The following is a 26,268-nucleotide window of genomic DNA, read 5'->3' on the forward strand; positions in this document are numbered from 1 at the left end:
AGTGCTTTCCTAAATCATTTAAGTCAATGCTTTTCCTATTCAGCTAATCATATAAAACTGAGCTACATCTCTTGATTTCTAAGGCGACATGAGTGGACATGAAAAATCATAGCTTACCTCTTTTAGTGTACTGGGGTTGACAGGAAACCCTTTTCCCCCAGAGAGGCTGGAGTATTTCTTTTCCAAATTACAAAGATTTTCCTTTTCCTGAAGGAACACAAAATCTAGTAAGCTTAGTCAATCTTGGATTCCTCTGATGACTAATGATGTTGAGCATTTTTTTCATGTGACTGATTGACTCTTCATATATCTTTTGTGAAGTTTTTTAAGTCTTTTGCCTGCTTTTTATTTAAAAATTATTTATTTGATGTTTATATATTATCAAGTTATAGGAGTTTTTAATATATTCTGGTTACAAGTCCTTTGCCATTTCCTCTTTAAGAAATCTTTGCTTACCCCAAGGCTATGAAGGTACACTAGAACTTCTATAATTTCTGTAAACTTAATCATTTCAATTTTTATGTTTAGGTCTATGATCTATCTCAAATTAATTTATATGCATGATGTGAGGATGGTTCCTCATGTAGAGGTTCCTTTTTTTCCATGTTTACCCAGTTGATCCAGTACCGTTTGTTGGAAAGACTTTCCTTTCCTTACTGGGTTGTCTTAGAGGCTTTGTCAAAAATCAACAGACAGTGTATGTATGGGTCTATTTCCGGATTCTGTTTGTTCCCATTGATCTATATGTCTATTTGCATGCTAGCACCACACACATGAGTAGTCTGCAACATTACAGCTTTATAGTAAAACTTGAAAACAATATAAATCCTCCAACTTTGTTCAAAGTTGTTTTGGCTACACTATACCCTTTGCATTTTCTTATACAGTTAATTCTCATTATTTGCACAGTTAATGATTTATTACGTTGTCATGAACACTGAATTAGTGAATATTGAACCATCATTCAATAGGGGAATTACAAGGTTGGGTTTCTGTGAGACTATGGTCACAGTATTTTTAGCTGATCAATACACAACTTTGTTTTATGTGTGTTTCTGTTTAAAAGACACTTTATTTAACACACATTGTTGATTCACATTAACATGAAACTCACAGCCAACAGCACTATAATTGAACACATGCATTTTCTCTATAAGATACTTCACAGTTTTCTTGTGCTTAGGATTTAGACAGTACTTAAGCAGTATGCTTAGGAGCCATTTTAGACAACAAAAAGAACAAAAAATGTGAAAACATGGCACTAAACAGACCACAAAATGGACACTGTGTAGTATTAGAGCTGAAAAAAGACAGAGCGTTGCCTTGTTCAACCTCAGCAGGGGGCATGCATGTCAAGTGACTCAAAATTTTCCCCACTCTCTGCATGTCCACGAATGACTGCATGACAAGGATTGATTTTGTTACAAGTAAATTTTAGTGAGAAGGCAAATTCAAAAATACAGAATCCATGAATAATGAGGATAGGCTACATTTTAGCATCAACTGGTGAACTTCTACAAAACGCTTATTGGTATTTTTATCAGGATTGAGCTGTAGCTATAGATAATTTGGGAAAATAAAACCGTTAATACTCGTGGACCACGATTTTTACAAGAGAATTATTTCTTATATATTTTTAATTAGGAAATGGTATTTCTGTGTGTGCTTCCCCATTTAAAAAATTCTATCCCTAAGAGGCTTTTTCCTTTTTTTGTGTGCTCAACTTTCAGAAACAACCTAAATACTGCACATTATACTATTTAATTTAATACTGTGTGCAGAGGGTAAATGGTGGCGGGGAGACAAATGGCACTAGAGTAGAGTTCTTCCCTAGAGGAGGAGATAGGGATGCAGAATACAGCTCCATTCAGAGATTTGTAGAAACTAGAGATGCAACAGGAGGGGAGCTGTCAGGGCTCAGTGTGGGCTACAGAGGCACCTCAAGTGAACTCATCATTCTATGTGAAGGACAGATTTTCTTCTCTTTCCTCAAACTCAAAACAGCTAAGACAGGACTACTCCAGCTGTATTTCCTCTAGGTGGGACCACAGTTCAGTCTCATGCTGTTTTTACCCTACACACCATTCTGGGTCCATCTCATATCATCATGATCTCGAGTGTCATAATGCTAGGAAATGGCCTGCATGCAAGACTCAGTCGGGAGAGTAGCTTCATCGACTTTAACTTTTGATGCCTTACTCCTGAAATTAGACTAGGGATCATATCAGGGAATTAGACTGCAGTTTGGGCAAAGGAATCCCTTTCCACGCAGCCACTGTAGATGCTGGGTTGTAGACACAGTCTGTTTGGTGAGGGTGATCTTGCCACCCACGTGGGAGTGTCTACCTAGCTAAACTAAATCCAATGGGCCATTTGCCAAGGAGACCCACACACGAATAATTGGAACTCAAAACACAGAGCAGCTGTGCCAAAATGTTTGACAGCTGTAAAAAGAACAGAACGTATTTTACCTATTTGAAGAAACGTATGATTTTTTTAAAAGAAAATCAGAAAACATACAAATTTTTCATAGTTGGATTTTCACGCTGTGAAAAAGCATGAGGAAAAATCCTTTCTTATTTTCTGCTTTATACTTAGTCATTCCCAGAGCATTAGCTTACTAATGTGGAGGATTAATTAAAAAGATATATTAAAAAGTCCTTCTTAAATTACAATCCACTATTCACTATTAAAAGGCACTTGCGTTGAAGGAAGCAACTTTCCCTAAGTTGAAACCTGTGTTTTATTGCAACCAGTGCTGAAAAGGAAATACTTACTCTTTGCAGCATCATTATTAAATTATTCTTTTCTTTCACGAAATGATCTTGTTCTCTCTGAGCCTGCTGGACAATGTGATTGGCTTGCTTTTTCAATGCAGAAATTTTTTCCTGGAGGCAAAAAATATGATCACAGAAAAATGCACATTAGACAGTTAAAGGCTTGCCAGTCTGTCCTGGGAAGGGGAGAAGTGACTGGAATAACAGGGACCACATTTTCAATGATGGCTGGCCGTGATTATTACCCAGAGACTGTGTGGCAGTTTCTTTACCTAAGGCTAATACAGTTCAAGTGATTTAAAGTCTATTTGAAGAACTTAGAAGTCAACAGGGAATCTTGTTTTAGACTATAAATGAATTTTTGACATCACCTTGGGATACACATCATGGCAAAAAACCAAGGGAGTTTTTTATTTAAACTGAGAGCTTAAGAAGTCACCTTCTCCTCTTCCCTTCTCTCGATTTTATGGGTTTAATACAGAGTGCTGTGGTGTGATTTTAAATTCTGTAACAAGAACTGAATTCTGGGCTGGACCTTTGGGTGCTAGGGGTTGGGTAAAGTCAATAATATGCATGGATTTCCACAGGGCTATGGGGCTGTTTCTAATAGTGACAAAATATCAGCCAGCTTTGAGAACTGCTGAGTAATGGACACAGAGAAAATTCCCAAACTGACTTTGTTCATGCAGTTTTTCTGAATCTAGTTACTATGATTGCAAAGGAAGCAATTTAAAACAAATATCTAAATTTCTAATATTCTCTGCCTTGGTTTTCATATAAAAGAAAATATTAGATATTATTCATAAATTCATCTACAGCATTAAGTAACAATGACTGTAACATGTCTCAGTTTATCTAGTTTGGAGCGCTATTTGGCATATGGATGGCAGGCTCCATAAACTGGCAAATGTGATATGATAAACACACAAAGATATTCAGATGTGATGTAAAGATAGACAGACACATGCTACATGATTATTAATAATGATTATTGGGCCGGCTGAGTGGCTCAGTTGGTTAAGAATGCAAGATCTGAGCAATGGGGTCGCTGGTTTGATTCCCACATGGGCCAGTGAGCTGCACCCGAGCTGAGTTACCGCTGAGCTGCTAACACATGGCAGGATGGCTCAGCTGGTGAGAGCACGTGTTCCTCACAACAAGGTTTCCGGTTCGACTCCTGCATGGGATGGTGGGCTATGTCCACCCGCAACTAAGATTGAACACGGCACCTTGAGCTGAGCAGCCGTGAGCAGCCCACGGGTGGCTTGATGGCAACTGGACTTGGAGCTGAGCTAGCTGTACCCTCCACAGCTAAGACTGAAGGACAACTTGGCTGTTCCCCTTCCCCAATTCCCCAACACTGTTCCCCTTCCCCGATTCCACAATAAAATATTAAAAAATAATAAATAAATAAATAAAATAATGATTATCGTTGCCACATAGTGAGAAGTACATTTTGATTTTTGACATGGAGTGCCACCTGGCAGAAGTACCTTCCTAGTAACAATGTTCCGTTGGTATTCAGCCACTTCCCTCAGGAGCTGTTGGGTCAGGTTCTCCTTTTCCTCATCCAGGCGGCTCTCACGTTCAAGCTGCTGGAATTCTAGGTCTTCAAAGTGCTTGCTCTCAACATCCAACAGGTCGGCATCCTTTGGAGAAAAGGAAATGAGAACAAGACACACCAGGATGGCTGCAACCTTCTTCATGTGAAGAAAAAAATCATTAAAAGCAAACAGTACAAAATATCTTTCCAATTATAACACTGACCAGGGTTACACTATAATAATCCCTCCTTTTGGAATTTATCCATAGAGCAGAGACTGTTACTGGAATTGAAAGATGTGTGTGTGTGTGTGTGTGTGTGTGTGTGTGTGTGTGTGTGTGTGTGTGAGTGTGTGTGTGGTGCTGGGGGGGCACATTTATTTCATCATTGGGTTTAGACTGCTCTGTGGATGTAGAAACTCTTGTTTTAAATCTACTAGGAGGCTTTAAAATGGATCATGAAGTATAAAAAGAATTCAATAAATAACCTAAACATTATCTACAGACCAAATGTGTGACAGTCACTTGAGAAAATTCTTGTTTTCCACAAATTTCCAGTGAAATGAGACTTCAGTATAGAGATTAAATTCAAGATTCCAAAGTTGTTGACTATAAAAAATATTTTCAAAAGTTGGCATATGTGACAGACCAAAAGTCTCTAAGAGGGGCATATGTACCCCAAACACAATCTACTGTGATGTGAAGAGAAAATATTAGACCTTTATACTTTGTTTTTCTTTCTTTCTTTCTTTCTTTCTTTCTTTCTTTCTTTCTTTCTTTCTTTCTTTCTTTCTTTCTTTTTACAATTTCTCAACAAATTTTCCTTAATGTACATACAGGTAGAGTAATATCTGTACATTATTTAAAGCAAATAAATATTTTTGAGCATGCATAAGTATATATATGATCTATATTACATATATATACATATACATATATATATATATATATATATATATATAGACATGTGTGTTCAAATAATTTTACTGAGAGGGCATGTAATAAAAAATATTTGGAGATTGGGGTTCTTAAACAGGGCTTCTGTGAATCCCTTAGAATTATTTGCAAACCTGTTTAAGAATGAAACCACAGCTTTCATCAGGCACAAAGACAGACTCATAGATTATGCACCGCTACTCTGTGGATAATCTTGAGGACATTTAAGAAAGATCAGAAATCATAAAAATCAGATGGTCTGCACTCTCTTACCTATGTGATGCCTGCAGACAGGAATAAATCTGTGGCTGTGCAGAAATTGGTGTGTGTTATTTTCCAACCTACTTTTTCTTAAAGCACTAACCCCTCCTTAGTTTTGGAGCCTTGACAGAACTATAAATGTAGTATATATAGATTTTTAAAAATACAGAGGGTGCCAAAAAAATGCATATACATTTTAAGCAAATGAAGGAAAGGAAAATAACTGTATTAAAATTGTAATATTCAATATATACTGATAACAAAAGATGAATACAAGTCATGTGTATACATGTTTCTGGCACCCCCAGTATATAATTTATAAATGAAAGGAAGAGGTTGCTGGACTATGTGGCTCACAGCTCTACACCGGTAAAAGAGCTAGGGCATTTTTTTTTTTAATCAAAACATCAAAAGGAGTTGGAAAAATAAATATATGATAAATTAGATCTATAGCAGTATTTAACCCCACCCCCTCCTGGTTTTTATGCAAGTGATATATTAAGCCTTTTAATTAAATGGAATATATTTCTATTTTGTGGAATGAATTTTATCCTGGGGATGATTCTTAGAAGAGCTGTTAGCTACCATGTAACCAACCATGTAATTACGACCAATACTATAGCAACAAGGTTATTATGTCAACACAGGGAGTGGATTCTCAAAGCTTAAGAGTAGGAAAAACAATTTTAAAAAACGTATTTATCATTTCAAGCTTCTTTACATTTTAATTGGCCAAACAAAATGTAGTTTTGGTTTCAACTTAGTGGTTGACATTTCAAATTTATCAGATATTTCATGCTTATAAAGTCTAAAGAAATTAATGAATTCAGACCAAATCTAGTTACTAAAGGAATTAAACAATAACTCAAGTAGTATGTCTTGAAAGAAAACACCTGTAGTCTTGAAACAATACATTAGCTGATATATTTATTAATACAGGCATACACACTCATTTTTAAGGTCTTTCCATTAAGCTTGGTTTGTGCCTGAAAATTATTGAGACACAAACTTAATAAACCCTTTTTTCAGTTGATAAATAATCTATATTCAAAGTGGATATATGGCTTACCATATATACACTAGGCTAGTCAGTCACTCACTCCACATCTGGTTAATATGCAACATTCTATTTTAACCTCATGAAGGTCACAGAGTCACTGATTTATTTGTAGTAAATATTTAAACCACTCCATGAATACAATAGTACATCAGGAAGGAAAGTTTAAAACTAAAACTAACCTCAGCACTCAGATTCCACCGGTGTAATAATCTGATCAAGTTATCTAACCATTGAAATGTGTGTATATATACAACTATACTGTGAAAGAAAAACAACTTGGGAGGGGGAAAAAATCTTTTAAAAGGTATTAGATAAGAATAAGAATTCAGAGAATGGAATGTGGAGGCACAAGAAGTTTAATTGAGGACAAAATAATATATACAGGGAGCTCAAAGTCAAGTGTATGACTAATTGAATGAAAATTTTAATTAAGCCTCACTCACTAAAAGAACATTACAACTCTCTATTGGCTGGCAAGCTCAAGGTAAGGTATGAAAGGAACTAAAACAGCTGACTAAAGGAAATTCAATGCAATTCCTTTTTTCTTTCCAATAACTTTTTGAGAATTAGATGGCAGAGTTTGCATGCAGATCTTTATATTTTCTTTGCCTAGTTGAAGGACAGAAGGAAGAGAATAGAAATGGTATGGCCCAGAGAGATTAAAGTAATCTATGACAGCTCAAGTTCAAGTCTGAAAGCAACTTTAAATGGAGCTCAGGGTTTGTTAACATTCTTCCATCTTATCTACTACACTCAAACCCTGTAACTGCATAGTTTTGGAATTTGGAAAAAGACAATTGCACAATGTTACATCTAGTACTACCTCTTCATTTTATATATGAGGATATGGAGGCCCATTGAGGTTGAATCACTTGTCCAACATTAAATGATAAACTGATTGTAGAGTCAACGAGAAAAAACGTTCTCCTAATTGTAGATATCACCGAAAAAAATTTTTTTTTAAATCAAGAGACTAAAATCAACCAGTTAGCAAATATCAAAAGCACAGTAAAACTGTCCTAGCCGGGTACATCTAATAGTGGACCCTATCCTGGCAAATGAAAGACTCACCTAACTTCAGCTTTCTTTTCCACACTACTTGTACCCCAGGGAACGATTGGATTGGTGAGCCCCTATCAACTACATACAACTGCAGGCCATGAAATCAACATCAGATCAAAACTGTATTCTGACTCTAAAGCAATGATTTAGAGGTAAGGAGCCCTGTCGTAAATCCATCGTGTTGTATGCACAAAACCATTCTACAATTTCAGCTTAAGTATTTGAGACAACATACAGTTTAAGAAAATGATATTCTTCCTATTCGTTTATTTTTTTTTATTTTGTATAACTTGCCATCTAATGACGTTTGTTGTTAATTAAATCAGCTTTATTGAATCTAGTTAAAATGCCTTGGGGAAAACGTTGTAATGAAGTGGCATTCTGAAGTGTTTGAAGTCTGAAGGGAAATGAGTTGCAATAACAAAGGAAGTTCCTAGTATGAATGGACTACTCAAGAAATTAGTAAACTCTTTACTGATTAAGCCAAGGGACTGATGAGGACTTACTCTGGTCATCATTCCTGAAAAATAGAATTAGTAACACCTCTTAATATTGGATGAACAAAAGCTACCACAGCCCATTATCTCTCCTAAGGAAAGGGGTTTTAATATAAGAATTTTACACTCTGGAGAGGAAGGAGTGTTTGCCTTCGATTAGTGGGATAGGCTGTCTGAACCATTTCCTTTCTTCTTTTGTACTCAAAATTATTAGAACATATACAAATTTCTGCTATAGAAGTTACCCTATAGACTTATCCTATTAAAGCTAGATTGAGGAAGCAGTAATTATTTACATCAACCTGAGTCCAGGATATTAATAGAATCTACCAATTGTTATAAACATTTGTATTCTTTATAAACATTAAAGCAATGTTGATAAAGATTACAAACAATAACTGGATAGCTAGAGGAAAGGAAGAACAAAATATATAACTATGACTCAAAATAAAGTATTACAACTATGCAAAAAGTTTAGTAATAAGGAAAGTTTAAAAACAGTAAACAAATATGAAAATCAGTTTCCCAACCTCTTTTGTGAATGAGCATAAACACAAACAAATGATAAACTAAAATAATTTTACAAATACTATTCTTTTCCTACTCATTTTTTACCACAAGATCTCCGGAGAACTGTGACATTGAGGGACAAGAAGTTTTATCTTCTTACAGCAAATTTAGCTTCCACAATAAAACGAGTAAAGGAAAAAACACTGTTGGAACTTTCTTGGATCCAACATTGTAAGAAATAACAAATATTAAAACTGTTATGCTGCAGTTTAAACTGTGTGCATTTGGTATTCTTTATGACAATAAGATGTTTTCAACCTCTGCAATAACATTGGAAAGTTTTAACTAAATTTTCATAATCTAATATTACTCACAACATCAACTATTTTTGTATTAAAGGTCATCTTGAACATTTTCAAGGGTGGGCTATCTTATGTGATTTTTCAACTTGCCCATTCCCAAGAAGGCACAGACATAATGACATAAATGAAACTAGCTTTCTGTTCTAATCACATGAAATTATAAATTATTAGTCACTCAAGACTGATTACTATTACATGATTCCTTTAGAAGTCCAGGACTCTTAATGACTGCTTCCCCAGGGTCACCGTTTATTTGGGCTGCTGTTTAGAGAAGACAGCCCAGTTGTCTATGAACTAGTAAGTGGGCTTGTCAGTGATTGTGAAACTATCTACGTAAGAAATCTTGTTTTCAGAACATGGCGAGTTAAACATTGCCAGCATCAAGAATGGGAGAATAACCCAATAAAGTTTAACTAGAAGGTCTATGCTTCACTAAGGTTTTAAAAACCATGCAGCTCATATGAGAAGATGTTGAGGACGTTAGTACTTCCCTGCATCTTGGGTCTGGGTGTTTGATTGTGCTAATGAGTTCAATGTCACTAAGAAACAGAAAGAAATTAGTTCAATGTCACTAAGAAGCAGAAAGAAAAAAAAAAAGGTAAGTGGTGGTGGGAGGAAATCAGAGAATAGGGTAATTTTTGAACAAGAGTATAAAATCAAGCTAAGAAAACAAACATTGAAGGATTAAACAGTACTCATGCAGCAGAGAATGGGAGGGGAAAATGTCAGTGGATTTAAATGTTACAATCTTGGTGATGGTTACATGACAGGAATTGCTCTCTTTGGTTATAAAGAATGACTCCAGAAACATTTTTGCATTATAAATTAAGTAAAGGATTTTAACGAGGAATTTTTAACTGATTAGCATGAAATAATATATACTGTCAGCATGCATATTTCTATTTAAAAAGTATCTAACGACCAGAACTTATGCAAATTTATAGTATGTGAAGAGGTAAGTGGAACTTAATTGAGAAAAACAAAAAAATAAAAAGTAAAAAACAAAACAAAACAGCTGGCGCATTCCTGTTTGCTACTGACCCTCTTCAGTTGTTGCTGTAACTGTTCCCTCATGGACTCAGGACAATTGTCCAGCTGGGTCTTCTGCTCGGAGTAAAGCTCCTGAAGCCTCTCTAGTTTTTCCCTTTCAGCATCAAGCTTTACCTTCTCCTGAAGTTCAGAAATCAGAAAATAGAAGAATAGAAATTACCTTCACACCTAAGCAGGCGTTAGTGAACATTTCCCAAGGATAACACACACAAGTAGACACAAACTCTAGACAACCTACGAACGTGGGAACATTATCTTGTTAGTGACCAGGATAAGGGGTATAAGTGGAAGTAAAGACAAGGGACCCCATTTCTGTATTCTCAAAACATAGCCCACTTCACTGGGTATTGGCAGTGACCCCCATCCTTCCTTCCTTCCTTCCCTCCTTCCTGCCACCATATTACAAACGCAGGGGAAACAGTGGTAATGTCGGTCAATGGTCAACAAAGAACAAAAGAAACACTAACTGAATTCATCAGCTAGCCTTGCAGAGCCACTTGGCAGAGAACCAGACAAACAAAAGCAGGCATTTACCTCAAGTACTGTGGTAGTCCAATTGGCTCTAGCATTTGTTAGGCAAGCTTTGGAAAGTATTGAAATTTTGTTCCCAGGTCAGAGGCAGGCTAGGTGGTCTAGTTGGTACCCGGGTCATCTGAAACAGTTCTAGCTATCTGGCCAACTTCAGAGCTTAAGCAATCAGAAAATCGGATTGCAAGGACAGCATCACATTCAGAGGCAGAGAGAGCTAGTAAAAATGCAAGACTGATGAAGCAGCAAGAGGAAGGTAAATCAGGCAGCTCAGAGATACCAAAAGTGGGATGCTCACTGTGGAGATAAGGGCTTCCCTACAGTGACTGACATAAAAAATAATTGTAACATGCACTGTAAAAAAATAAAAAAAAGGAGAGGAGACCACTCAGGAGTCAGAGAATAGAAGAGAAAGGAAAAGATAACACTAAATCCCTTCTCAGCCACACACTCCAAAGTGACCCTGACCATTCTCCAGTGTATAATAGGCAAATACTATAACACAGTGATTGCATGGCCTTACAATGTCACCTCGTAAATTGAGAGACAAAACTTCAATCTGTTTAGTGTCCGTCTTTCCAACTTGTATAATACTCTGAACCCTTAAAGTCAGTTTTAGACTTGATCCTCTCCTTGGGTAACACTCTCAGCTTAAAGAAAAGCACTTTATGAAGCACTACCACAGTCTGACCCTCAATAAGCAAAATAACCACCACCTTCCTTTCCTTAGATCACTCTATGTGAATTAGGAGAAATAAAACTGGCTTCCAAGCATATTTTTTTTTAAAGGATGAAGCGCTGACAGTCCTATAAAATTATACTTACTATAACTTCTTCATCCAAATGGCCATGATTTCCTGTGTAAACATATATTTAGATTCTTTATAAAAGATATTATGGCTTAAGTCTAAATCTATATGATACCAATACCTATACCAGTTCATGTGAGTCTCCATTTTTCGCTTAAATTTGAAAATTTCAAGGGCATTTTAGAAATGTATACTTTGATTTAAAAATGCAGTTTTCCCTCAAAATGATTAAATCTAGAAGCCATAAAACTGAGATGCCTACTTCATATATCAATCTAAAAATGATTCCACAACTTAAACCTTAGCAGACTGTAAAGACAGCGTCCTCATCTTTGATGGTAAATCAGATGGTAAATTGGGCACATCTATTGTGCAGGAATTGGAGAAAGCAATGGCGTCATTCACAGAAAGAAAGAGTCTCAAGTGCTAATTCATAGTAAAACTGAATATACAATACTAGTAGTACCAGTTAGATTTAGTCTTTAGTTTCACAATTAATATTTTTTTCCATAATAAAACCAGCAATACAGAACACCTGTTGCCTTTTGGCTAAGAAATTGTGTTAGTTCCTGTATGTGCAGATCAAAGATTGCCCTATTTACACAGCAAAATAATTTTATCCAAAGAGCTGTATTTCTACCATAGATACAATATCACCGTATCCTGCAGCAATTCTAGTTCCAAACAGAAAGTTAAACAAATAAGAAAACTATTCATTCTAATTAAATATCATATGTTCAACGACCTAAAATTTAAAGTTATATTTGATAGAAAACACTGATACAATATTTGATAATATGAAAAGGCACTGGCCTTTTAAAACACAGGTCTCAATCCAAGAAATAATCAAATTATTCCTCTGATGCTCTAATTTTTTTACTGTTAATAATAGGCACCAAGAAACAACTGATAAAAAATACCTGATGTTTACATAATGCCTTCCTTCTGAGGTGCTCAAAACATTTCGCAATTCCATACAAGGGAGCGGTTAGAAGAATGATGCAAGCAGGCACCATCAGAACCCTTTGCAGCTTCTCTGTGGTTTGTCAGTAAGGCTGTGACCACTACCTGGGTCTCAGAGCAAAAGCTCAGTGGGGCCAAAGCGAGGGCAAAGGAAGTAAAGGGGAAGGATGAAAGAAGGACTAGTGGCAGGTGGGCCCGGCCATAAATCACAGAGGACCAGAGAAGTGACATCACGCCTGCAGGAGCCAGAAGTAGACCAACTCTGAGCCAGAAAGAAATTAATATTCCTGTCTTCTATTTATCGCCCAGGAAGTTTTCAAAGGAAAATTAGCTCTGGGCAAGCAGCTAATTAGAGCTGAAGTATCAAAACATAGGTGGACCAATTAGATGGCGCTCTTGGGGTCAGGGGTTCTTGTTTTTGACATGTAAAATATTAAAACTGGGTGTTATTCTCTTCTCCCAGATTTAAATTGGTAAATTCACCTATTCTAACTACTATAGGCACAATGATATTTTCCAAACACCAAACTGGGAAAGAGTATAACTTTTTTTTTAAGATTCATAAATCTATTTTCAGGAAATAAATTAATTAAAATGAATCTTTCATATTTTAACAAATTTAACTTTGTTGAAAAAACTAAGATTTCAAGAAATTGGAACACTCCGGGGAAATATAGGTGTGTACCAGGGGACATTTATAAAACCAAGAACATTCAGAATGAGACTTCCCCAGGGACATGGCTGCTTCCATCAGCACTGTTCTTGCGTTGACTTGTTCTCTCTTGATGTAGTGGCAAAATCCAGTTAGGTCACAAATTCATTGCCAGGTTCTGCCTATTTTCTACATTTAAGACTGATGTTCCTAAAGTGTTTATACAGCCGAAGGTAAATCATTCACGGGCAAATGAAAGTAGAAATCAGTATATAAAACCAGTCATATTGTTGCTTCTGTAGTGAGTTGTTCATTCATTCACTCAATAAATATTTATAAGGGGACTAGACAGAGAAAAAAGAGTGAACTTGATTACTGCCCTCATAAAATATAGGCTATTTAGCTTTGTGGTTCTTAGTCCTGACTGTACATTAGAAAAACTTGGAAGAGCTTTTAAATACACTATTTCCCAGGCCTCCACCTAGTCAGAAAGCCTAGGGAACAAGTATTTTAAAAATTTCTCTAGCTTTTCTCATAGGCAGCCATGTTGAGAACCACCGATTTAGCCACCCAGGATGACGTGAGAAGCAAAGACGGTTAACTACAATTTGATTTTTTTAATGAAGACACAGGATTCTAATACAGGATCCACCAAAAATTCTTCTTAAAACATTTGGTCTTAGCACCTTTACTTCATAATATAAAAGGCCTCTCTTACAAATATCATTCCAGTTGTTTGTTCCCAAATTCTTACATTCAGATTAAATGCCTCAAGTAAACGAAATGAAAAATGAACTGTGAGAGATTCCAATATTCAATATATATTTGGAGAGAAATGATGCATTTCAAGTTCAGAAGCAAAATGATTCTCTTCTAACAAACAAATGGTTATAAGTTTACCCTAAGTAATTTGAATTTGTACACAAGGGTGGCCAATAATCTTGAATGAATGTAATAATCCAAGACTTGTCATAGGATCACTGATTTGCCAGACCTGTGGTTAGAAGACAGTAACATAAGTTTCCTCTCTTTTAAGTTGTATTGTTTTTTAAAAAAAAATTATTGGGGAACAGTGTGTTTTTCCAAAACTCATCAGCTCCAAGTCAAGTAGTTGTTTCAATCTAGTTGTAGAGGGCACAACTCAGTGGCCCATGCGGGGATCGAACCAGTAACCTTGGTGTTATGAGCACTATGCTCTAACCACCTGAGCTAACCAGCTGCCCCTAAGTTATAATCTTGAAGAAAAGAGCTGAAATTTAACTTGCTGGCTCTATTTGAATTCCAATACTATACAGTAAATTCTTCAATAGCAATGAAAAAAATGGTTTTATCATATCTAAGTGTGCAATACTTGTTAAACAGATGGTTCAAGGTTACCCTGAAAAAATGCTCACTTTATTGGCTTGTATGGCTGCTAGATAAAGTAGAGAATACCCAGTTAAATTTGAATTTCAGATGAACAACAAATTATCTTTTAATGTAAATATGTCCCAAATAATGCATGAGACATAATAACAGCAAAAAATTACTATGTTTATCTGAAATTCAAATTTAACTGAGCATGCTGTACATGTACACACACACACACACACTTGGCTAAATGTGGCAGTCCTATTAGCTTGATAAGATTTTCTTAAAAATTAAGATCCATCTTTGTAACTTCCAAACTGTTTAGCACAGAATCCAGTATATACTACGTACCGGCCATGTTGCATGAAACACTGGGTCAGCTTTTGAATCAATACAATGATGTGTTAAAATTTATAGTCCCTAAGCCATCATTTTTAAGGGCTGTCCATCCAAAATCCTCTCCATACACCCTGAGACTCCCTTTTCTTCCATTTCCTAAAGGCTGTGGAGTTGTTTGCGAGGTGGGCATCCTCCCAGGTTCATAGAGTAGGCAATTGTTCTAGACTCTAAATCACTTATCTGAAGTTCTTAAGGCCAGATGTGTTCCAGATTTCAGAAAATTCTGCATTTTAGAGAAGTAACGCTGTTCAGGCTGTTCAGGCAGCATATATCACATGGCATTTCCAGTGAGGCCTGGGGCGGTGCCCTGTACTTATGCACATTACTATTGCTGCAGCTACTTAGAAATATTCACACCAAGTATGTGAATATTAGTCAAAGTCAGGTTTTGGAACCCACTAAATTTTGGTGCCAACGTTCCAAAAGGACTTTTTGTCTCCACAAAACTTTTCAGATTTTGGAACTGCAGAGGGAAGACATGGACCTGTGTCAACCAATGGTGATTGTTGAGAACCCGTCCTCTGCCTGCCTTTAAGGAAGCACAACCTTATATTGCTTTCTCAGGATTTTTCCCCCCACTTTGGCTTTGACAATTTAATTATACAATTAATGGATGTTTAGTGTAGAAAATGCTGAAAAATCATAACACTAAGGATTTATGTACTCAAACAACCACAAGAAAAAAAAAATAACCCTAATCTGGAATCCTGTTGATTTAATCCCCAAATCCCATGATATATTTCCACTTCCTCTAACCAGGGAGCTAACTTTGAAATGTAAGAAAGAGGCACGGGAAGGGCTGGGTCCCTCTGAACACTGACTGTGACTTGGCACATGCTCTGCTCTCAAGAGGCATTAACACTTTGCTGAGGAATTCTGGGCTGGCGCTGGGTCTTCCCCTGGCTCTGTTGGAAGAGTGGGGAGGAAGTAACAGGTACTTTGGCAAGGCAGTGATGGGGAATAAAATGCAACCATTTAAAATACAATGATATATGCTTATGGTAAAAAATTTTGTGAAATAATTTAAGATTTTATGCGGTAATATGTTGTATGGCGTAGAGCAATTTAGCTTCAAGTGTGATTAGTTATTCGGTAGGGCTAAAAAAGGATGATTATCTATCTGTGTGAGGACAGAGCCTTAAACAAGAGGCTGGTTTGAGCTTTATGATTACCATGTGGGTAGATAGAAAGATTCTTCAACAAGACTATGGAAGCAGAGCCTTTCCTTAACCGTTTTACTTAAATTCAGTACCACTGACTTTTGGTTTTTGGATGCTAAGCTAATCCCAAAACAGAGGAAATTGAACAACTATTTTTAGTTTTGAATTCTTAATGTACTCAGAAATAGACAAAGACAGGAGGGAAACCTACACAAACAAACACATGCCTCTCCTCAGCACTTGCCCCAACTGAGCTTCATGGTCCTTGGGGCTGCCCCACGCTCAGTCACCAAGCCCATTCAACTAAAACAGTTTACTAGAGCCGCGGTTAACAACCCTCTCTCCTTTCACTCGCCCCAAGAAAACACGATGGCCTCTTTGCTTGCTGCTTCATCAAATCGACATCCTTTCTGGGCTGATGTTCGAGTCAGACACTTACATTTGCTCAGGGTTTATCCATGTTACTAGAGGCTTTATCTGTGATGTGACTACTGTCAAAGAATGCCACAGGCAGGTGGCATTCAAGCTCAGAGCCACATGGAAACAAGCTTACTGGTGCCCTTGACAGTGGTATCCACCCATAAAGGCAGTGAACAGTCAGCTCAGGGTGCTGCTGCAAAAAATGTTCACTACATAGAACACTGAATACACTGTCACATTTTATGTTTTCTTTTTTTTTTTTTTTTTTAAAGATTTTTATTGGTGAATTGGGGGGATGGGAACAGTGCTGGGGAATTGGGGGAAGGGGGACAGACAAGTTGCTGTCGTTTTTTGTTCTTCAGTCTAGTTGTGGAGGACGTTGCTTCACTGGCCCAAGTTGGCACCCTCATTGCGCTCCTCCCAGGCGAGGCAGATCAGTCGCCGGCTTCTGGACGGCCGCTCACTGCGGCTGCTGGCCGCTCACACTGGCTGCTGGCTACACACGGCAGCCCATGGCAACCCACTGCCACATGGACTGCAGCCCACGCCGTCGCCGGCGACTCACAGCAGCCCAGCTCCAGGTTGAGCCGTTGTTCAGCATCTTAGCTGTAGAGGGCAGTGTCACTGGCCCTCATATGTGGGATCCGAACCGGGGCCCTCTGGCATCCCAAGCGAGTTCTTAACCATCGCGCCACTCGGCCGGCCCACATTTTATGTTTTCTATGTAAATATATCTATAGTTCATATTTTATATACTAGCATGTAATAAATAATCATCTTCAATACATATTAATTCATACTAAATATGTCAAGTAGAAATGACAGTTCAGCTAAAGGAAATACTACCAAAGACAGGTCTCGAGAGCCAAGGAAATGACATGGATAATTTCACACCAGGATTTGAACTCTGAGGTGTTATTAAGAAACTTGCTTCCTATGTCTCCAGGTCTTACCTCCAAAACACTAGAGCCAGGCTTACAGGATGTGCTACTGACATCTGAATCGGAGCTTGCCCAACAGGGATATTTTTCAGGTTTTGGTTTTCTCATTCCACAGTTTATATCTGATGGCAGCAACAGGTGTATGGAAAAGGAAATGAGATCCAAAAGGGTGAAGGCCACTTCCTCCTTCTGTCTTGCACTCTGGCTCGACTGGCAGCCTGATTACAAGCCCGCTGGCATGTGCACTTGGACGACCATCCCAGCTGTCCTGAAACTTGGCCTCGTGTCACTCTTGGGCAGGTGTTTGGCTCAGTGTTGCTGTTAAGGCCCAACCTAGACTCATCGTTAGCAAGGGATCCAAGGACAATATTCCCAAGGAATGCTGGGTAGTATTCTGGCACTTACTATGAGCTGGGTAAACAGTGGATAACACTGCCTTCCTCTGTTCCACAGGCTGGAGAGGGAAATGACTATCTAACGAGCCCAAACAAATGCAGATTATAAAATGTGATTTGTAAAAGGCCTAAAAGAAAAACAAGGAGAACGTAATCTGAACTGGAAAAGTTTGGAAGGGCTTTTCTGGAAAACACTGAATCTAAACCCTCAAAGACAGAACCAATAAGGCATAGAATATGGGGAAAGGAATTTCAGGTAGGGCAAACAGATCTGCAAGGGACCTTTTGTGGGGTGGGGCAGGGAAATGGGTCTTTAAACAAATTGAAAGAAGGCCATGGTGAGAATGGTGTGAAGGTGGTGGTGGGGAGGGGGGAGTGGTGACAGAAAGGCACGTGACAGTTAAGGAATTTAGATTTATATAAAATACAGTGGAACACAAACCAGAGTGATATGATCTAACTTACGTTTTATTAAAAATCACCCCGGCTGCTGTGAAGAGAATGGGCGGAAAGGAATCAAATGAAAACAGGACTAAAGAACAGATTTTGATGACTCAGAAGAGAATGCTTTAATGGAGATGCAGCAAAGTTGAAGTAACTGAGAAATATTTTCATAATTGATTGGATGTGGGAGTGATGGAGAAAGAAGTATCAGCTCTACTTCCAGGTTTCTGTTTGGACACCTAGGTGGACTGAGAGGCTATTTTCTAGACTGGGAAAACTAGAGAAAGCATAGGATGGGGGTGGGGGTGGGGGGAATGTGTGGAAAGCAAGGGGAAGGATAAGATCAGAGTTCAGTTACGGGACATTCAGTTGGCAATACCTGTGAAATATCGGAGTGGAGATGTCAGGTAGGCCACAGGATATGAGTCAGAAGTTCAGAAAGGGGTTGTGGGCTAAAGACAAACATTTGATAGACACCAGCACATACAGGTTATTGGAAGCCATGGGTATAAAAGAATGCAAGGATACAAGAGAAGAAGGTTCAGATGAGAGATGAACACTCTTAACAACTGGTTCAATAGAGACAGAGGAACAAGCAAAGGGAACTGAGGTAAAAATGCCAGAGGGATAAGTAAGAGAAGAGAAAGAAAACCAGGAGAGTACATGGAGGCAAAGGGGTGGTGGGGGCCAGGAAGTGCCAAGAAAAAGAGCTGTCCCCTGTCCTGAGTGCTCCTCAGGAGTCTGATCATAAGAGGACTGAAAAGCACCCCGTGGGTTAGGCAGCACCTAGGTAGGTCTTCAGTCATCTTAACAAGAGCAAAGCTGATGGTGTGTTGGGAGCCTAAGCCAATCGGGATGGGAGGAATGGTTAATGGGGAACAGAGGAAGAGGACACACAGTGTGCTAAGAAAACTATTTGAAATGTTTGGCTATGCTGAAGAGAAGCGAAATAAGGTAGTAGTTGGAAGACAGTTTATTTTTAAATAATAATTTTAAAAAATAATAATGTTGGCATGCTGACAGTAAGGGTCCAATAAAGAGGAAGAAGTTGTGAGGAGACGGATACAGAAGGACTGAAGACCTTGAGATGGTAGGAAGGCATGAGGCCCAGAGCACATCCAAAGGCATTGGTCTTTGAGGGGAAGAAAGAATCTTCCTTAGTTGTGAAGAGATGGATGTTTCTAACTTCTCCATGAAGTAGGTGCTGATATCATCTCAGAGCCAGTGGGAAGAAAGAGGACCAAAGGTTGGAATAGAAGGAAGTTATGAAATAGCCATGTCGTAAAATGGTAGAATAAGCTCATTTGAGAAACACAGTAATGCTGCCAAGCAGGACTGAGTTTGGTTGTCAAGAATATGTTGTAACACCATCTAGTCCAGTCAGTTTCCACTTCCCTCAGCCTCCCCTGGAATTCCCCACCCAGAGCAAGTTTCTGCCATTTTTTGCACCATGTGATGACAGACAATAATCCCACCTTCCAAGAACAACTAATCCCCTAACAGCTGCATGAGCTGATCCTATATTTCAGGCCTCCACTGTCCCCTATGCACAGCCTCTATCAAGCCACCAAAACAATAGTAGGCAGGATGGAGGTCACCTCCTTGCTTGTTTCTGCCATGTTCCTAGAGTCCCTCCTCTATATGAGGTCTGGAGCACATAACACAACTTTCCCTGGGAAGTGAGAGTTAGCATTGACTTGACTTGCTTCTGTGTAGAATGACAGATAGACAAATAGAATTTGTAGGCGATGCTATGTGTGGGCTATACACAGATACGTAACTACATGGATGGGGAAAGCAGAAAGATTCACCGGAAACATGAAACGCCATTCCTATTCCCCCCAAGTTTTCCAGAATGACATAAACAGTAAAATGCTGATTAGTCCCAAGACAAAGACATAGGGTGCCTCCAATGAAAGATTCTAGCTCTTTCAGTGCAGAATCTTTGAAAAGCATAATACTCCCGTATTGCAGAACTAGACAATCAACCCTTTGATTTGCTTTTGAGTTTTTAAAGAAAAATGTACCTATTACCCAAATGGGTTCTTTACTATTTCAAAGTCTGGGGCTAGAAGGAACATACATAAAATTTAATATGAAAAAGCTGTGCAGTTTAATCTTGACAAGCAGACAACCAAGAAATTGATGTGTAGCTTTTAATCTAACTTCAATTTCTGACAATATATTTTTGAGCTCATTCTCTGGCACCAAGATCAAATGCCATTTTTTATAGGTCTCAAACAAAGAGGAGCCTATAAAAAGGAAGCCACATCCAACAGAAACCCTTTCCACTTATTACCCCTAGAACTTACTCAACCCGCCATTTTTTTTTCTTTTTCTCAGCTTAGTAGAAAACCTGGTGAGCAAGAAAGAACGTGTTAAAGCTCATTTTGCTTTTTCCTTCCAAAACTGGAACTTTATTTTTTAGTTTAGGCTTAGTTCAACTGTAACTCACTTAGAGAGTGAGAGGAGAGTAAGTAAAATATTCTCCAGAGAAAATAAATGACAAACAAAAAAACGCAACTATCATATCACCCTGGATTCTAAAAACTGCAAGTAATTTTTCATACTTTTCCTAGTAGATATCAGCGAACATTCAGATTGTGGTCTGAAATGTATAAGTGAAACCTTTTCCAAGTAAGTTTCAACTGTGTTTCACAAGCACTTTTCACTTGGCAGTGTGTGAAGAACCCCTGAACACTGCAACGCATTTTTCAAAGAGCAGCGCACTTGCATTGAAGACCATGGCAAGGCAAGACAGGTGAGATGAATGCTACCCATTCATCTTTTTAATAAACAGAAAAATGAAAAGAAATGAGGCAACCATGTTTGCATATGCTTAAGCCACCCCTACAAGAAACCAATGGTGGTAAAGAAGTTCAGTATATTCAAAAAACCTCTTTAAAAACTGCAGTGGAATCAGAAGAGCAGAAAGGCTGATGAAAAAAGCAATTCACTCATCTCAAGAAAGAAAAGCTGCCATGAATATCAGCTTGAAATTATACAGGCTCTACATTCCCAGCATCAGCTGCTCAGGACCTGACGGCTCTCACCTGGTGACAACTTACCTCATCTTAAGACTTTTCTCTAGTGCCGCTGTCTCCAGGAATAGGACACACAAATCCAAAATCACAGCACAACATTTAGATTCAATCAAATACGACCATTCTTTTGCCCATAAAAATTGCATTCAGATAGAATTTTCTTTTTACCTTGGTCTTTTCACCAACAATGTTCTTTTCCAGTTCTGCTATCTTTCGGTTTAGATGATCCAAAATCTCCTTCTCTTTCATGAGTTCAGTTGTTTCGGATTTCTGCTCTCCATCCAAAAGAGCACATTCCATATCCAACTGAGGAGACAAAACAAAGCTCAGAGGAGTTTCACTTTCAGGGAAATTCTCAGTTGTGTACTTTGGAGGTGCATTTTTAACAGCTACAAATTTCAAAAAGTACTACTATTATCAGCTAGATCGTGGGGTCTATAGAACATTCCAGAGAGCCCACAGAAGACTCAGAATTCCTATATAAGAAAGCTGGAGAGGCCAGAGTATATTTGCTAAGAAAACTAGTTATCTTATCCTTTGATTTTTCTATAATAACCCCTTTTCTGCTCACTTTTCAAGGATATTTTGCCCAATTGCTTAGATTCAGGCTCAAGCATGAACCATCTTGGAAGCAGCCACGTCTTTCTTTGTTTGCCCCTAGAGCATGGGAAATGAAAATTAACCTCAGCCTAGCATGCAAGCACGGCATTCCTAGCAATGCCAGCTGGAGGGGTTTCCAGGGTTTGCGCATAAACTGACAGGTGAACAGTCCCTTCCCACTTACGGGGCTATCTGCATCATCTGTGAGTATAAACGCATAGATCCCACCTACCCAGAATTATCTGCTCATTCTCACTCCATGAAGGTGATATAAAAATTGCCCCTCTTTTCAGTTACAGTTATAATTCTATAACTAGAGTTATAGTCTGAGTCTGTCTTCTCGGTTTGCAAACTTCTAGAAAGCTAGGTCTATGTTTGATTCACAAGTAAATTCCCCTCTAGTACCAACATGATATCCAACTCACAGTAAGCATGCTCAGAAAATGTTTGTTGGATTTGAATGTGAACACCTAATTCATGGTACCTCAGCTAACAGATCTTGTAGCAAGTCAGAAAGCATATACAGTAAATCCTCACTAGCATCGTCGAAAGGCTCTTGGAACTGCAATGAAACAACGTATAACGAAATCAATTTTACCACAGGCTAATTGGTACTCATATAAACAAGAGATAAGTTCCTATGGTATCTCGTCAGTATTAGAATAAAATGATGTTAGAACAAAATGACGTTATTTGAGGACCTGATGTACTGGTTAAGACAAAGTCAGTTAGTTATACATACATTAAAAATGGCTTAATATGTTTATCTATTCTTATTTTTTTTAAAAAAAGGAATAAAAGAAATGTAAAAAAAGGCATTTTCACCCTGAACATGTACCCATTAAAAAAAATGTTTGCCCATATTGACTTCTATGTATTGTTTCCAGTGCCTGTGCCCTAATGGGCAGCAATATTTTTAAACTAAAGCAAAGAAAGAAAAAAAAGAGAGGGTAAAAAATGAACTTGTGGCATATACCTCTCTGGAAGATTCATCCATCTGGTCATTTATGTCTTTGATTTTTTGTTCAAGTTCCTCCAGGTTGTTCAGAATTGCTATCCGGGTCTCTTCCATGGCAGTCAGCTCCTGAATCCTTTGTTCTTCACTTATACCCTCTGGGGTCTGTGGTTAATGGACACAGAAAAGAGCTATTCACACGTCAATTCCAGAATGTCCCAATTTGTACACCAGCCACAGGTCTAATGTTTTAGTCCCTGTGCCTATTTGAATTCTAAAAGCATCCCTATGATAGTGTATTTGGAACTCTGCATTTTCCCACAGATACTTATAAATTCCTATCTTTTAAAAGCTTAAATAACTAAGCGGTTTTTTCAATGAGGAAGCTGTCACCCACATAAATTGTAGTGGCTTCTCTAAGTTTATAGAGACCACTCAGAACAGCAGAAAGCTAGAATCTAGACAAGACTTTGCCATCTTCCTCAGGAACCTCTTGGGTATGCTGCTCTACCATCATCACAAGCTCTGTATCTTTCCATCTCCAGGTGAGTACCTCTACAATAGCCTCTGAAACCTGTAGCCATACACTTGGTCCCACTGCTAGGGTGATCTACAAATGAGCTTTCATGTGTATTTCATTTTCAACACAAGGTGGGAAAAAAGCAAGGGCACATCACACTTGGCCAAATTTCACTGAAATGTTCCACAAAAATTAATAATCAGAATGAAACAGGCTTAATTACCTTGGTGACCCCTCTCACCCCCAAAAATATTTTAAAAATATACAATATTAAGTTAATTCATATTTCACTTTTTGGGTTAGCATACTACTTACTATCTTTATTCTATAGAGAACCTTCCTCCTATATAATGTTTAAGATACTAACTGGGCCAATGGCCTTTTGTGACATAGTGAAATGAGACCCTGGTCACCATTCATAAATTTTATAGAAAAACAGTTCCTTGGCAAGAAATGAAAAAGTCAAGAAAGAAATTGAGAGAGGGCATACTTACATCCCTGAATAGAGTTATGACAAATGCTCCAGGAAGAAAGAAATATTGATCATACACACAGCCAAAATGTGACCACCCATGATTTTAAGAAGAGAATATAGTGCATTGAAAATAGTCTCTTCATTCAAGAATTTCAGGTTGATTATCTTGTATATCATGAGGCAGAGACCCATTTTTCTGTATCTCAAGGAATGCCAGTATATTTAAGTTTTATGTCTCTTAGAAAAAGAAGTAATTTCTTTGCATCATTAAGTCAATAATTATACAATTTCACAACCGGAAATTGAAAATGGCAGCTTGGACATGTAAATTATTGAAGATTACTTACTAATCATTAAAAAGGATATTCAAATTAACCAAAAAAAACCACATTAAAATTTAGTGTAGCTCACTAAGTTCATTTAATGTATTTAATAATCCTGAAAATAACATTAAGAAGTTAGGTATCATTCTTTATTCTTTACCCTACTTTGCCGCCCTTTAAGGAGATTAAATGAGTGAGAAGTATCTCAGGTTGATTAAAACAAAGGTATGCAGGACTTTCAAGTTTTGACATTTAGATTCTTGTCACCTAAAATCTGTATCTTATCGACTAGTAAAACAACTGCTGTCCATTTCATGACAGACAATGAATCTCATTGTCCTAATACTCGGTGCCTGTTTTAGGGCCTGAGGAATGCCTGTAACATTGAATGGCATTCTGAAATCACTGACTGAGTAATCCTAGCAGGAAAGCCTTAAGAAGGCTGGTATCCTGTTGGGTCAATGTTTCCTATTAGGTTTCAACTTCCAACATGGTTTAAAAATATCTCTCTCATGGGTGGAAGCAAATCATTAAAAGAAAACAAAAACTGAACAATCTGCAAAACTATACAGATAGGTGATAGTGGCAATTATAAGTATCTGCGTAACTCAATGTTTTGAGAAAATCTATCACAATAGTTATATTTAATAACAGACAACTTGAGAGGTTGTTTATAGCAATTAATGCTATCTAAGGAATGACTGTTGTTTTTTTTTACTGTTATTTATAAAAAGCGAAATCTTCAGAATGCATTCTAAACCTTTGATTTGTGATAGAACTGGGTGAAGATAATATAATCTCATTTATGTCCAAATAAAAAAAAAAAAACAGTAGAGAGCCAAGGGTGTGGCGGCCACTAAATAGCTTTAGTTTTATGGTGACAAAGAAAGCTTTAATTTTACTATTTCAGATATATTTTTATTGTAATAATTAGGATTTCACTGAGAGTGACCTGTTTTAATAAGCCCTTTACACGTGTATGTACTTCCCCAAATCTGCCATCTTTCAGGCAATTTGCTCCACACAGAGAAAGGGTAGAGAGAATAGGGACAAGACACTTGCTATCTGCTCCGTTTTTTCGTAGATTTCGTCTTAGAAACCTCTTGCAACCAGAGGAGGTGGCAAGTGTGAGGGCTTTGCACTGTAGCCATTCTGTCTACTCAAAAAGAGAAGAGTGAAAAAGTTCTCATTATAAGAAAAAATATTTTTTTTGTAACTATATGAGGTAATGAATGTTAGCTAAGTTTACTGTGGTAACCATTTTGCAACATATGTAAGTCCCGTCATTATGTTGCACACCTTAAACTTATACAGTGCTTATACCAATTCTATCTCAATAAAACTGCAAGAAAAAGAAGAGAAGAGTGAACTCTTCTCAGCGTTCACCTTAGGTGGTGGTAGACAGGTTGACAAAAGCTAATGAAAATGAACATATTTCCAAGGTCACCTGCATCTTTAAGAGTTAGGTAAAGCAAGCTCCAGAATGGTACATGTCTGGCTTCTTAAATATGAAAACCTTTGTTTCGTAAATCTGCGTAGAATATTTTACACATTCCTGTGTTCTCCAATGACCTTTAAACGGATTCATAACAACACTGTACTTTGTTACGTAAATAATTCAGTGAGCAGATTACTCAAGGAAGAATAGATCTAGAACAAATGGTTAGGGTTTTGTTGTTGTTGTTGTTGTTTTGTTTTGTTTTTTAAGATTCTTTTATCTCCTGTCTTGATGTAATTAATCTATGTCTGTCTTCAAAAAATTAAATGAAAAGCTTATTCCCTGGAACCCATCGCCAGCTCACTTGCATTTTGTCTGAGCTGCAGTGTGATAACCAGAGGTGCCCTTGACAGTTCCCATCTCTCAAGGAGGCACAGTCTTACATCTTGCCACAGGGATGCTGCTGCAAGCTTCGGAGAACTCCTATTCCAAAACTGCAAATTTGAGCAATGAACAACATCTGTCATGCTCTGCTCACTTACACACCAACAGCTTTCTTGTCACAGCCCTCTTCAGGAGGAAACCTGTCTCCAAAATGATAGTCCTTAGAGAGAGCACACAGCTGACTGTCTTAACAAAATCTAGCAGATTCTTCATGAAGGGAGTAATGTGCAAGATTGAAGGTAAAAAGGTAGTGAAGAATTTCTGATGACAACAGGTCAAATTTTCAAATGATGGGTCATTTACTTTGCCTGAACATCAACAATGCTGGATTTCTCCCTGCCACCCCCCCCC

General features: G+C 37.8%; 1 protein-coding gene across 15 annotated transcripts in view; it reads right to left on the reverse strand.

Moving 5' to 3' along the window:
- Positions 1 to 26,268, reverse strand: part of PHLDB2 (pleckstrin homology like domain family B member 2) — a 245,504-nt gene that overhangs the window by 50,205 nt on the left and 169,031 nt on the right. For 10 of the 15 annotated variants that reach the window (XM_019629724.1, XM_019629722.1, XM_019629711.1 and 7 more), the window contains 7 exons: positions 22,739 to 22,882; positions 22,247 to 22,324; positions 21,331 to 21,468; positions 10,049 to 10,177; positions 4,271 to 4,426; positions 2,778 to 2,888; positions 118 to 207 (listed from right to left, as the gene is read on the reverse strand). In XM_019629724.1, coding sequence (XP_019485269.1) covers positions 118 to 207; positions 2,778 to 2,888; positions 4,271 to 4,426; positions 10,049 to 10,177; positions 21,331 to 21,468; positions 22,247 to 22,324; positions 22,739 to 22,882 — 846 coding nt within the window. The remainder of the gene's footprint in view (positions 1 to 117; positions 208 to 2,777; positions 2,889 to 4,270; positions 4,427 to 10,048; positions 10,178 to 21,330; positions 21,469 to 22,246; positions 22,325 to 22,738; positions 22,883 to 26,268) is intronic. The other 5 variants (XM_019629721.1, XM_019629712.1, XM_019629719.1 and 2 more) reach the window with 3 other exon arrangements.

This window comes from Hipposideros armiger, unplaced genomic scaffold, assembly GCF_001890085.2.
Source record: "Hipposideros armiger isolate ML-2016 unplaced genomic scaffold, ASM189008v1 scaffold_866, whole genome shotgun sequence".
NCBI classification, from domain to species: domain Eukaryota; kingdom Metazoa; phylum Chordata; class Mammalia; order Chiroptera; family Hipposideridae; genus Hipposideros; species Hipposideros armiger.